This window comes from Falco punctatus (genome assembly GCF_963210335.1).
Source record: "Falco punctatus genome assembly, chromosome: 13".
Classification (NCBI taxonomy): domain Eukaryota; kingdom Metazoa; phylum Chordata; class Aves; order Falconiformes; family Falconidae; genus Falco; species Falco punctatus.
Window position 1 is genome coordinate 1,325,287 of NC_137593.1, and position 13,922 is coordinate 1,339,208.

Below are 13,922 nucleotides of genomic sequence, written 5' to 3' on the forward strand. Positions count from 1 at the left end.
TAAGAGGAACTTTGACAGAAAGCATTTCACCTACCAAAATACTCCGAAAACTTCTCCGCATTTAAAGTAGCACTCATTAGTATTACTTTCAGATCCAAACGAATATTCAAAAGATCTTTAATAATGCTCATTAAAACATCTGACTGAAGATTTCTTTCATGGATTTCATCAAGGACTACATGACTAATGCTGGACAAATGCCTAAAACAGAAGAGGAGGAAGTTAAAACATTTGTTTTTAGCAAAATTAAAAAAACAGAGCTGAGACTGTAAGAAGCAGCTCAGTAGTCAAGTCGTATCATAATTGTAGTCAGTTTCTTATTAAATAGGATAACTTACTTATCTGACTGGAGCCACTGTAGGACAATCCCTGTGGTACAGTATAAAATTGAACCTTGTTTCCTTGGTAACCGACTGAAAGAGATACATTAAGAATGCCTCAGTTTTCTTCCGTATTTTATAAAGTACTTTAAAAGCTTAAAATCAAAATGCAGGTAGTCATTATAGACACTATGAATTACGCCTCTAACTTGCTCACTTACAGTTCAGTTGGAGGAGCAAGGCACCGGGCCACAGTAGCAGCATTTTTGATGACGGAGAATGAACTACTTGTGATCTGCCAGAAGCCCTGACTTCCCAGATATCTTTTGTCATCATCTGCACATCGATCTGCTGACCCCAAATTCCTGCAGCTATCTAAGCTCAGCGCAGACAACAGCTTAATTTACAGCAGCATAACATGCTTGATTAAACAGTAAAGAAAAATAGGAGATTCTATAAACTCAAAATAAAATGTTGAGGACTAAGCAACTGTCACCTCTCACAGCAGTTTTTCTTCAACAGTAATTGAGATTCCATTATTTGCTAGTAAGATTTCAGGTATTTTTTTTTCAATTACAGATGACTCCAAATATAATAGCTTTTGCTCTACAGCACTAGGTCTACAATCTCCTGTCAATGCACCTAACTTTTATTACCTGATCCCAGTGGGATTACTCAACAGGCAAGTGTAGCAAATACATAGCTTTCCACAGCAATATGGCTTATAACATTCTCTTCTTTAGCATTTCCATTTTATCTTGAAATTCACAGATTTAGGGACATCAGTTTCATTGCTATCTATAGCTGAACCTTTTAGCTGAACTGATAAAAGGACTTACTAGACAACGTACAACTTGGTGCTACCCATTGTTACATGCTACATAAAATACAGTGATCACACTCAAACATTTTGCTACATTTCAAAAACCTTATTCCTCACACCAGCTATTTTCAGAGGAATCCCTTTTGGAGAAGATACCAGAATGAAAGCAGTCATCTATGTTAAGAACTTCTTTTCAAGTTTTCTTGCTTGAATAGATGCCACTATACACGAATGCGTAAAAACTGCCAAGGGAGCCTCTCTTACCTCTGCAGACGAATTTGGTATCCTGTACTCTTGCCATTACCACATGCTTCTGCCCTTTCAGCAGCAACTCTCTCAGCAACCTTAAAAAATAAGTAAAATCAAAATAGTGCATTAAATAAAACAAAATTAAAATAAAATCCCACCAGGCAAGCTATGATTTAGCTACCTATTAGGAGGAAATACCTAGAACCAAAATGTTATGTAAAGAACAAAAAAACACCCTGAAAATCACTTTTGCTCCTCCACTGAGAACAGCATTTCCTATCAGCAACCCAAGAACAGGTTTGCAACCCAGGATGTATTTTAAAGGAACACAACCATTATTAAGCATTAGCAATACAATCACCCTTTTGACAGGGTGAACTTTTCGTCAGAGCAAGTAATGTTCTGTAATTTTCTGACACTTAACTATCAGGAAGGGTAATTACTGTGCACTTAAAGGCCAAACTCTTTCTTGCTCATTATTACACCTCCAAAGGGCCTGACACAACATTAGTTTTTACCTTTATTCACATCTGCACTGCCCAAATATATTAAAATCACAAACAGAAAGTGATTAAATTCAGGGAAGAATGAAGCTTGCCATGCCAGTACTCTGCTAATGACCAAAATTTATGAAGTATCAAATTAGTGTATATTAACAAAATTGTCATATGCAATAGAATCTAAGGTGACTGAAAACGAACACACGAAAAGCCCCCTTCAATGTCCACTACAGACGGAATGTTTATCTTGAGTTTTAAATTTAGTATGAGTACATGTGATGGCAGAGCAGTTTCTTTGAGAGGTGTACAGCACCTACCTGGTCATTTGGAATTTTTTCAGATCTTAACTTCAAATAATCTAGCAGACTGTACACCCAGTTCATAAGCTAGCCCATGGATCCTACCTAGGTCCAGTGAGAAATGTATTTTCACGTAATGAGTCTGAGTAAGGCAGTAATTTCTCCTCAGATTTATTGGGGGGGGGGGCAAATCACAAGAAGTTACTCAGTTTGTCAAAACGGCACTTACCGAGATAGCGCTGATCCTCCTAGGCTGAGTACAAACAATCCTGCATGTAGACCCTTTCCCTCGCTCTATGTAATCATCCAAGATGAACTGTGTAACTTGGGTTGTCTTTCCACAACCAGTTTCACCACTTATCACAGTTACTCGATTATTATTTATAAGGTTTACAAGTTCCTGTTTCCAAAAAGAAAGTATTTATTGTACTACTGTTCAAAACAGATTTCAGAAGGATTTGGCAATTCTCTACTACTGTGCAGTGAACTTAGGAGAAACTGTCATAGCAACTAAAGAAACAGATACTCATCTGTTTCTCATAATACTAAAAAAGTGTAGTTTAAACCACACAGGTAATTTCTGCACATTTGCGCTTCACATGTGTTAAGGTTTAAAGCATATCAAATCTGAATACTAGCTTCAAATACTTAAGATCCTGTATGAAAACAACATAAAATCACTAAAACAAAAGCCCGAAACACATTTTTAAACTTTTCTCGCTCCTACTTGCCTTCTATGTCTCTTTGGTGACTGAAAACAAGTATTTTCCCTGTTGGACTCTAAGACTGTACCAACTGAAGATTTTCAGCGTGGTATTTTAACATTTCTTATACCAACAGGAACAGATTTCTTACACTCCCAGCCTCTATCTCTCTATCCAAAGGATTGTAAAGGGGAGTACAACTATTAGAAACACACACCAACAGGAAGGACCACATTATGCCAAATACGTTAACTTTAGAAAGGAAGGTCACTAATCATTCATTGAACCTACAAAAGAAGATATAACTGAATACTCAATTTCTATTTCATACAGGTGACAACAAATGAAGAATTAACATCAATTAATAATAACCCATACTATCACGGATGTTGTACTCTTGACTGGGAAACTAATGGCAGCAAGAGTCAGCAGTACAGCCATTAAGTCTGTGATCAAAAAAGGGTTAGTCAGCATTTTACTAAATTCTAAATTGGGCAAGTGTTCAACAAAAGGCCAAAATTGTATATTATGTAAGAAAAATAAAGCGTGACAACTTACGTAGTGGCCAATTACTCTATAAAAAAATCCAAGTAACTAGGAACATTCCCTAGAAGTTTAACTGACAGAGAAAGAAAAGATCTATACTTTAAGAAAAAAAAAAAAAAAAAAGGAAAAAAAAAAGGTACTTCAAGGTATCTAGTAAACAATACCATTTCCATGAATGCTGCTGCCCCTACCGATAAAACTGTATATAGCCCCACAGCACTTCACCCTCTTCATGAAGCAGTGAACCTGAGCTACTTTCTGGAAAGAAGTCAAACCCAGTGTCAGAATTTGGGAGGCTTCAGCACCTTCATAAAAGGCAACAAAGGTTTCCTGTTAGTCCAAGTCACACAATCGTTTTCTCCTATTTTACAACAGAGAAACAGAAACCCATATTCTTTCAAATGAAACACGTTTACCTGTCTCATCCCATATGAAGGGAGTTTCTCTCGGAATCTCTGAAAGAAAACAGCAGTACATACCTTTAAGCACCTTTTCAACACTGAACTAATACAACAGATTTCATCTACAATCTAGGCTAAGCTGTGAAATAACATGACAAACTGTTCAGCTAAAACTTACATAAACATGGGCCCACTAAAAGTAAGTTTAATTCTATGCATGTTTTCGGTTTCATTAAAATCATTTAAAACCAACTGCTCAGTACATGAAGAGGTATGTATATACAGTTGCAAGACTAGGGCCTTGTATCGAAGGGAGCACTGTCTGTTCATGGTAAGACTGCTTTATTTGACAACCTTATATATGGCTATTAGAACAACATAAACTATGTTTTTAAGAGGCAATTCCTTGAGAGCTCATTTTTGTGCTTTCAGATTTAGACATAAATGTGGCGATACAATCTATTAAAAAAGAAAACCAAACCCAAAGCCTCCATCCAACTAAACAATGCGAAACTTCAGACTTTAGATGCTATGCAATCAAAAACTAACTGAAAGTCTGTTTTTAAATTGCTGTCCTATTGATAGGTATGCATTTTATAAATGCTGAAGGCAATTTTTAGCAAAAGTAACATCATTACAACTTCCTAGTAAATAAACTGCAAGAATTTATGTTTTCAGGTTAATTTAAAAAAAAAAAAAGGAAACAAAAACACAAACCCAAAACCCAGTTAAAAGGTTTCTACTTAACATGGAAAAGTACCTGCATTTCAATGTATCTAGGATCAGATTTCTTCTTTCTTAAGTCTTCTTTAAGCTGCTCATCTAAATCAGTATCTTGTCCACTTTTTTCAAAAAGATATTCCACATCCCGATCAAGAAATGTTTTTTCCAAAGCTGGTCTCTGTCTTACAGGAGCTTTTTCAGCATCTGGTTTCACTTTTGCAGGCTGTTCTGGAGTAGGTCTGAAATAAGTGCAGAGAAGACACACTTCAAAGATTACCCAGGATGCGCTGGGCCACTGCGAAGAGTCCATTCAAGGCAAACCACAAATCCATTTTTGAGACATTACATCCACAAGTTACATTATGTTCTTATGGCCTGATGGTCAAGTATGTCATTAAAACAAGTAAAGTCTGAAAATCACCAGCCATCAAAAATACTACATCAGTATCCAGAACTGTAATGTGTTCTTTTATGTGAAATGAAGCTAACAAAGCAACAAAACATCTCCAGAGAATTACTGCTTAACCTGCTGTCGGAACCACTGCCCTGTAACTGGATCATTCAGCCAAAAAGGCCCAAACACCTTGTTTTAGTGGACTGCGAGTAACACACGTTATTATTTAAAATCCTTTACGTGCAAAAAACAGACCCTGGTTCAGAGAGACCGAGAAAACATTCTGAGACTTCACAGTAACTGAAAAATGAATGCCTGCTCTGGAAGAGCAATTCCAGAGGGCTGGGGAACTTAAAAATTCCATACATCTACTCTAGTAGGCCTGGAAATCAATTACAGGATTTTATGATTTAAAGTAAAAATGTAACACCCCCAACTCAGCAATGATTTGGAAGAGTTTTACGGCCATGGTTACAGCTGACTCTTTCAGCATGACAATATGCGCGGCAAGAACCCAGAACCCTCGCTAATGTAATTCACTGACTAAGTGCAAATAACTTCTGATACATCTTCTTGCAAGTTTGTGGGAAATCTGTTTGTTGCAAAGTAAATAAAACCATTAGTACTGGTTTCTCTTTACCCTTCTTCGTCCCCAGACCACCACGACATGGCCTCTTGCTCCTTCTCATTTCTCGTTTGGACAGTGCTCAACAGCTGCACGATCTGCTCCTCCCGGCGCTCATCCATGCGCACCACAGCTCTCTGGTGAAGAGGGGAACACAACTGTCACCGGCCAGATGTTACACATCAACCACCAGCAACTCGCCAAGCTCTTCCCCAGGCGTAATGTCACCGCGCAGACACCGGCCTCCCCGCGCCGCCGCCCCCCACCTGCTGCCGGTCCGTCTCCTTGCTCTTCTGGCCCTGCTTCCGCGCGTACCACAGCCCGATCTCGCGGCCCTTGAGGTGGCTGGGATGGCGGCCCCTGCCGCCGCCGCGGCCCCCGTGGCCCCCCGCGGAGGAGGAGGAGGAGGAGGAGGAAGGGGCCGAGGCAGACCCGCCATCGCCGCCGCGGCCCCGGCCCCGGCCCCAGTCCCGGCGGTGCTCGTAGCTCATGGCCGCCCTGCAGCCGGCTCGCCCCACGGCCGCCCCCCGCCCCATCCGCCGCCTCACTTCCGCCTGCCCCGCGCCGCCCCGCCCCCGGTTCGAGCCCCGCGTCCTGCGGGTGCCGAACGTGCTGCGCACCGCCTACCGGGACGGCAGCGCCGCGCACCTGAGGGCGATGCGCAGTCGCGATTAAATAAGGCAATATATTCACAGCAGTATGCCCCTGCAGCTCACCTTGCACGCCTGCCTCCTCTCGTGTCAATGTACAGGCCCTGAAGCTTTGAGGTCCCTTTCTGAGGCCTCCGAGAGGATTTTAAGGACGCGTTCCGTGTCGGTCCCCATCATTACATGTGGCGTTGCCACCCTTTCTCTGTACCGGGTCGGTATTCCTGTTGTTTCTTATTAAAATAAAACTGACGTATTTCAGTAGCTACCAGTTCTGGGTCTGCCGGCTGATTGCTGCTTTATGTGGCATACCTTGTCCACGTTCTCCAGGCTTAAATTAAACCTTTTAAATCAGATGAAATTACTCAGATTTATTACTCTTTCAACAGTTAATTAATGTTCTTTTTGTTTCCTTGAATACCGCTGTGAAGCTATAAATGCTTCTTCAATCTCATCTTTTTACGTGTTGTTTCACCATTTCTCCTTTGTTGGTATAATTTACATTTGTTTAAAAATTACTAGCATTCACATCTCTGCAATACAATGTTATACACTGATGTGCAAACTTGGTCCAGGTAAAGGACTCCCTTTCAAAGGAAACCATTTTCTCTTTTTTTTTTTTTTTTTTTTTCCCCCTCTGCCTACAGTTTACCTACAGATAATCCAGCAACTCCCAGCAGTTGGCTATGGAAAAGAAAGAAGAACTAAGTGATTGAGTTAAAGATCTGGTTTTGGTTTTTTTTCCTTTCCCCTCACAAAATGCTTTAAGCACCCAAGTAGCCAGCTGACTGGCTGCTAGGTTTATTCTTTTCCATGCTTAAAATGCTTATCTCTATGGCCTTAAAACACGAAACCAAAATCACAATGCTTTGTCGCAGCATACATCTGTAGCCTTTTACTCAAAGACGCCTCCGGTGACGGAGGTGACAAGGCAGCCACCGGAACCCTTCTCAGGGACCGTGGCAGTAGGTGGCAGATGGCTGAATAGGGACTGTTCCTCCAAGGATGAAATGGCACTGCGCTGGGGATGAGACCCCCGGTGACCTGTACAGATCTACCAATTCCCCAGCGCGCATCTGTACATCTACAAAGCGGCACGGCACCATGCCACAGCCCTGCACAGGAGGGCTAGTGCAAGAAACATCATGTGGGTCTTCTTCTGGCTATACCCAGTTTCAGGTACAAGGAAATCTCAAGAAAAGCTCAGATTTTCACTTTAATAGAGACAAGTAAGGGGTAGAGAGCAAGATCTGTGAGCCATCAGCACCAGGAGTAGCTGCACTCAGGGTGAGGTTACCTGGAGACAAGAGGGAAAAGGAGGGGCCAAGGGCGAGTACAAGAGCTAGAAGATACTGAGGAAGATCATCTGAAAGGCAGATTACAGGAAGGAGCATGGGGAAGAAATGAGAAATCTAGGAGGAAATATACTCCTCCTCTTCTCGCTCTGCATCTGGAGCTTAACACAGCCCAGGGAAGCACACTCCGTGACTTCCCCGCGTTCGTCACTACACAGACCAACACAAATTTCATGGCATTCTTCGAAAGTCTCACAGTGACAACCGATTAGGGAGTAAAAAAGAGCCAAAGAAAATCAGCACAAAGTAAGTTCTCAGAAATCTAAGAAATGTTAAAAGACCCCCTGTTGAAATACATCACTGGCATACCTAGACAGGCCAAACGAGGGAGGATGGCCCACGTCCTTCCGAAAGCGTGGAGGGGGCAGGATACCTGGTGGTGGGAAAACGCATCCCGCTGCTCAGGTATGAGCTTTCCTGTCCGTGGCACAACATTGCCCCCACACAAATGGACTTGCCTTCTGGGCCTTCTTTAGCCTGTAGGTGAATATAAATTCAGGTAGTTATGATCTTTAGTTGTGTTATTTAGATATACCAGGACAGGAGATGTGTCTGATGCTAATCTGAAACCCGTGAGGCCAGGAAGGAAATGGCTCCTGGTGACCACCCATGTACGACACACCAGCAGCCAGGGCTGATAGTATGTCCTGTCAGCAGTGCATGTGGCCGCACTCTCAGATGCCAGCTGACTTAGTCGCGGGTCATGTTAGGCTCTGCATGCCTAAGGAAGCTGTCAGAAAGCTGGTTTTGTCTGTTTTATCTCCTTAAAATCATTGAAGAAAATGTTCTCGGGTTACCTTGAATCACTCAGGTGACTTGAACAGATGTACTCTGTTTGATCCTGGATCCCTCCATGATAGTGTATCTGGGCACCTAAGCAGTGCACACGTTTGAAATAAATAGGATTTCAGTGTGAGAGGAAATTTCCATATGCACGCATGTAGCTACTGCATTTCAGCCGTGCCTTTTTGTCTCCTTCTGTTTAACCAGCACTGCAAAAAAACCCACACATTCTAAAGAAAACATTACAAATCCAGAATTTTTAGTAAGTTTGTAGATTTAGATATTGGAAAGATAGTAAATGTGCATCAATTCATGTAAAGATTATTTTCTAATACATATGAAAAGATACATTTCTTGAAATGCTCTCAGTGGTTTGCATGTTACTGGGCCTTTTCAACTCCTTTTAACCATTGTTCACATTCAGTTCTCATCATTTCCGCCATCGTGAGGTAAAGTAATGCATCTGTACATAAGGGTGTCTACGCAGCAGCATGCCCTCAGAGGACAGAAGATAGCGTTCTCCTTTCAGTACTTTGAAGTGAGACTCCTCGAAATCACATTCCTAATGAGGAAACACGTTAGGTAGACACTGAGAAGGGGCAGACACAACAGAAGAGGATCCCACGTAACAGCTCTCTATCCAGTGAGTGTATCTTGCTACTGCACACCAGCAGTACTGCAGCCAACAGGACTGCCTCCAGCACTGAAGATTGTGCGTGCAAGGACAGAAAGGCTTTAAAATTCAGTTTGTTTTATAAAATATACAGTGTACAACATACAGGAGCAGATACAGATACTGTAATTCTTATAGGAGCTGTTGCTGGAGTCCAGAAAAGCAGAATTTACTATGCTCTGAGACACCTAAATCTGCAAAATTCATTAAAAGAGAGGAACATAATGTTCAAACACTCATCTTGGAAATCACTACAGTGATACATACCAGGAAGTGAAATCATGTTCCAGAAACTATGCACTAGCCCCAAATCTATAAAGGTAAAAAACCATATAGGTAACATTTATTACTTTCTATGAAATTATTGTCTTTTGAAATAGTATGATGCTGTAAAATATATTTTCTATCAAGATGAATATAGCAAATCTGCATTCCAGTACCTGGCTATATCTTTTTCTTCAAGAAGCACAATCCTTTGAGGCACTTGGGATTCTGGGGGCTGGCCTTGCATATTACAGATTTATTTTTCTTGTAGCTCTGTTAACATAATGTTATTCTCAGCATACATGAGTGCCACTGAAAAGAAACTCTGATGCACTGGATATACTGCTTACCAAAGATTATCTCAAAAAGTATTTCCTTGCTTCTTGTTTTCTATCCTTTGCATTATTCAACAACCCACACCCTAAGAGGAAGGGAAATGTGGGCACTGTTTCAAGTCACATTTTCCAAGGGACTTTTTTCAGTCAGTTGCTGTGGTGTCTGAACAGAGATGAGGCCTCTTTCAAGTCACCTTCAAACGGTCATTGACAAACACTTTGCCCTCAAATGACAAGCTGTCACTGAAATACGTTAAAAGGTCAGACAGGGGAAAAACAACAGAGGAGGAAGATTTTTTTTTTCCTTAAAAACACTTACAAAATAATTGTTATAAAAAGTAAGTCCAAAGGATAAATGAAGACACCTTAGCACTTACGTGAATAAACAAACCAGGAGCAAATTTTCTCAAACAGCAAGTTTTCCAGTGCACTGTGCAAGAAGCTGGTATCTACTCAGTAATTACAACTTGGGTTTACAGACACTTTAAATTGTTTAATGATATGCACCATTTAGAGAAAAAAAAAAGAAAAATCAGACATTTGTACATTATCAAATTTACAGATTCATCAAATAAAATCTATGTTTCATTACAGCAGCAAGACAACACTCTACAATAAGGTCAAGCTCTAGGTCATAGCTATGCAGAATTTTAATGCCTCCAAATTTGAACCCTTTGTAAATACATTCATCAGAGATTTAACACACCAGCCTGTAATCTCATTAACATAGTCCAAATCACCTCCAGAGAACACAGAACACCTGACCAAACCGAAGTTGCAATGGATGCATTCTCCATCACAACTTTGCTACCTTTATCTGGATCGAGCATGTTTGTTGCTATAAAGATACTTTCTGCGTTCCTTCTACAGAACATGGAAAAGCAACATAGTCAGAGACAGCAGAATGTTTCTCTGCTCTACATGTATGGATACAATTTTATTCAATAGACTCACCGCTTGTTCTTACTTCTACTGTAGATTCTTTCTAGTAGAAACTTCTACTGTAGTTTCTTGCTAAATATAACATGGCATCCTAGTGGAACTAAGAGCCTTGAGGCAATCTCAACGAGAGCCCTTGTTTTCACCTTGGAAAGGCAGCATACGGAAAGCAGAACTTGTAGAGCAATCCCTCTCTATCACAGCAACCTGCAGTCTTTGACCCTGATTTTCTTCAGTGCTACATCACTGTCCCTCCAGTGCAGCCCCACTGATTGTGATGGCAGGCCTGATTTATGTTGAAGTGAGAAGACAAGTCGCCTGCTTGTTTTTATGCCTCTGTTTCAAATGCTGAGTCCAAACAGACACAGTATTTGGCTCTTTTGCTCCGTCCATGCATATCCCATTAAGGAATCCTGAATACGGTTGTGCTTATATTCCCTTGCATTGTCCCCACTGAGTGGAAAACAGGGTGACTGCAGACCCCTACATGATTGTGTCATCACACTTACCACTTGAAATGAAACCTATTCCTTAAAGAAGCAGTGTAATTTTTAATCAAACTGCTGAAAGTCCTGAGAGTGTATTTACTTCTGTTTAACTGAAATGAATGACACACCCTCAGAAAAAGAGCTCTCAGTTAAAATGCATTAGCATTTCAAGAAAATGCAGCGTATTTAATGTAAGACTTGAGGACTCCATTCACTGTTTCCACCTTGACTTGTCTGAATTTGACACAAATTACAGAGTATTCACTGGTTTTATTTTGGCTTCACATGGGTCTTGAGGAAGAAAATGACACTGTAAAACTATTCCTTGCTTAGGGATGACTCAGACATGAAGAATTATTCAAATTAATTTTGACATTCTAGCTCTTCAAACATTTCAAATGCTGCCTTTATCTAGATCAAGTTGCAAATATTCTGTAAGATTGGGAAACTTCTTAGCTTGGTAAGAGATCACAGAGGCAAAAGAAGGGGACTCTTCAAAGTAACTGGCATAAAATTAACCAACATCTGTCATGTATGATCAGAGAAATGTCAACCATGAGAACACTCGTAAGTTTCACAACGTGGTATTTACAAAATGTGCATGCTTATGTTTCAGCCCATACTTAAAAGACCTACGGTGGCCACTTACAGAGGTATTACATATGAAACATGTCTAGAGCAGTAGAAAATTAAACCATTTACATATCTCTAATCCTCTGCTTCATCAACTAAATGAGCTAGTCTTAGGTTTGGGCTACATTTTGTCTGAGAAATGTTTCAAGTCTGACACATCAGCAAGAGTATAATTGCAAGCCAGCCAGAACTATTGTAACTTCACGCTGTGGAGCTGCTCCCTCATTTCCTGCAGGTTCCCACAGACAGATCACCCAGTGCCAACAAGCAACCAAAGCCGTTTTTTCAGACATTTTTTAGGATTCATTTTAGACACACATGTTCCTCAAATAAACAGATAAATAAATAACTTGAAATTCACTATGCAGTTTTAATCAATTTAACATTGTACCCAAATAAAATTAATTTATACATTAGGACAAAACAGTTGATGTTGTACTTGCTAGGGTAACTTGAGTCAAGAGAAGCAACGCCTGTCAGATCAGCTTACAAGTCTCGATTGAATGCCTTTTAATTGCTGTTGCCATCTTCTTCACATTTTCTGTATGCTTTATTCAAAATTTGTATTTCTTCCTGATAACCACCTCTTTCCATATGCTGCTTTTTACTATTCTGCCGATGAGCTTCGACAGTGTCTGGAATTGATATGTTAATATCACTGTCAGGATTGCTTGATGGTATGAAGAGAGAGTAGGAGGCAGTTTCCCCTAAATCACAGGAGACAAACCTGTTTTCCTTCCGTGAGTAACGTAAGGATGGAGACCTTACCTGTGTGGAGGACTGGCTGATATTACTGATGATTGACACAGTATCCAGGGCCTCTTCATTGTCACAAATTTCAAGTACCTCTAAATGAATTTTAACACTTGTGTCAGCAAGCGTATTAGGAGACTCCTCTGGGTTTGGCTCGTGACCAACACTTTTAGATCGATATGCTTCGATTTTCTTTGATGCAGGTGCTATTTTTTGCCCTTTGGTGCTTACCTCATACGTAGATAAAGAGAGCGTTTTTCCCGTGGGTGCCTGAAGAGATACAGTTCCTTGAAATGCACACAGAGGGATAGTTAAGGCCCCACCTGATCGCTGCAAAAAGAAAGAATGACCATTATGTAATGCTAATTTTTGAAGTTAGAATCCACCATAAATAAGCCAATTATGCTTAGTTTGTTGACTTATTTTACTGACTCTTCCTTGCATTATTTTAGAAACCTGATATTACTTTAAGGAGTAGAAAGGTGTTTTCTAATTACACACTTTAGTATAAAAAATGAAGTCCCAGTGATTGTGACTGAACTACAGCTTATGGACACACACACACACACTTCATTAGAATAGTCTACACTTAACGTTTCATTGCAACCAGTCCACAACAGCACAGCCAGCACTAGCAGGCACCTCTCCAGCTAGTACTCACAGGCACCTCTGAAAGTGCTTTCACCCTGCTTAAATCAGATCAAGACACTGATCTCCTAGAGCTTCTCATGCAGTGACCAAAAGAAAAGAAATGACACCAGAGGACTGTTCAAAACCAGGACCTTATGCTGACAACATCTGTATCCCTTGGGCACCCTCTTTTAATTAGTCTCAATTACATTAAGTGCCTAAAGTCAGACAGCTTAGCGACCAAGCTGAATTTTCCAAAACAACTTGTCAGGTATTAGTTGTCATGGTGTAACCCCGTCCAGCAACGCAGCCCCAGGCAGCTGCTCGCTCACTCCCCACTGTGGGGTGGGGGGAGAATTGGGAGGGTGAAAGGGAGAAAACCGGTGGGCTGAGATAAAGGCAGTTCAATAGCTAAAGCAAAAACCATTCGCGCAAGCAAAGCACAACAAGGAATTCATTCACCACTTCCCATGGGCAGGCAGGTGTTCAGCCACCTCCAGGAAAGCCGGGCTCCATCACATGCAACAGTTACTTGGGAAGACAAACACCATCCCTCTGAATGTCCCCCCATCCTTCTTCTCCCCCCAGCTTTACATGCTGAGCACGATGTCATATGGCATGGAATATCTCTTGGGTCAGCTGGGGTCAGCTGTACTGGCTGGGTCCCCCTACAACTCCTCACGTGCCCCCAGCCTGCTCGCTGTGGGTGGGGTGAGGAGCAGAAAAGCCCTGGGCTCTGTGTAAGCACTGCTTGATGATACCATCCCTGTATTATCAACACCGTTTTCAGCACAAATCCAAAACATGGCCCCATACCAGCTACTACAAAGAAAATTAA

The 13,922-nt window shown here is 41.1% G+C and overlaps 2 protein-coding genes across 8 annotated transcripts in view; both read right to left on the minus strand.

Annotated features, from left to right (window-relative positions):
- The window catches only part of DHX36 (DEAH-box helicase 36), a 20,417-nt gene extending 14,301 nt beyond the window's left edge, over nucleotides 1–6,116 (minus strand). The window contains exons 1-8 of the mRNA XM_080410173.1: nucleotides 5,851–6,116; nucleotides 5,600–5,721; nucleotides 4,603–4,804; nucleotides 3,858–3,896; nucleotides 2,421–2,591; nucleotides 1,408–1,487; nucleotides 339–413; nucleotides 35–201 (exon numbers count right to left, since the gene is read on the minus strand). Coding sequence (XP_080266299.1) covers nucleotides 35–201; nucleotides 339–413; nucleotides 1,408–1,487; nucleotides 2,421–2,591; nucleotides 3,858–3,896; nucleotides 4,603–4,804; nucleotides 5,600–5,721; nucleotides 5,851–6,075 — 1,081 coding nt within the window. The 5' untranslated portion in view covers nucleotides 6,076–6,116. The remainder of the gene's footprint in view (nucleotides 1–34; nucleotides 202–338; nucleotides 414–1,407; nucleotides 1,488–2,420; nucleotides 2,592–3,857; nucleotides 3,897–4,602; nucleotides 4,805–5,599; nucleotides 5,722–5,850) is intronic.
- A 102-nt stretch (nucleotides 6,117–6,218) lies between these two features.
- Nucleotides 6,219–13,922, minus strand: part of GPR149 (G protein-coupled receptor 149) — a 43,057-nt gene continuing 35,353 nt past the window's right edge. For 5 of the 7 annotated variants that reach the window (XM_080410210.1, XM_080410207.1, XM_080410209.1 and 2 more), the window contains one exon: nucleotides 6,219–12,784. In XM_080410210.1, coding sequence (XP_080266336.1) covers nucleotides 12,212–12,784 — 573 coding nt within the window. In that variant the 3' untranslated portion in view covers nucleotides 6,219–12,211. The remainder of the gene's footprint in view (nucleotides 12,785–13,922) is intronic. The other 2 variants (XM_080410208.1, XM_080410205.1) reach the window with 2 other exon arrangements.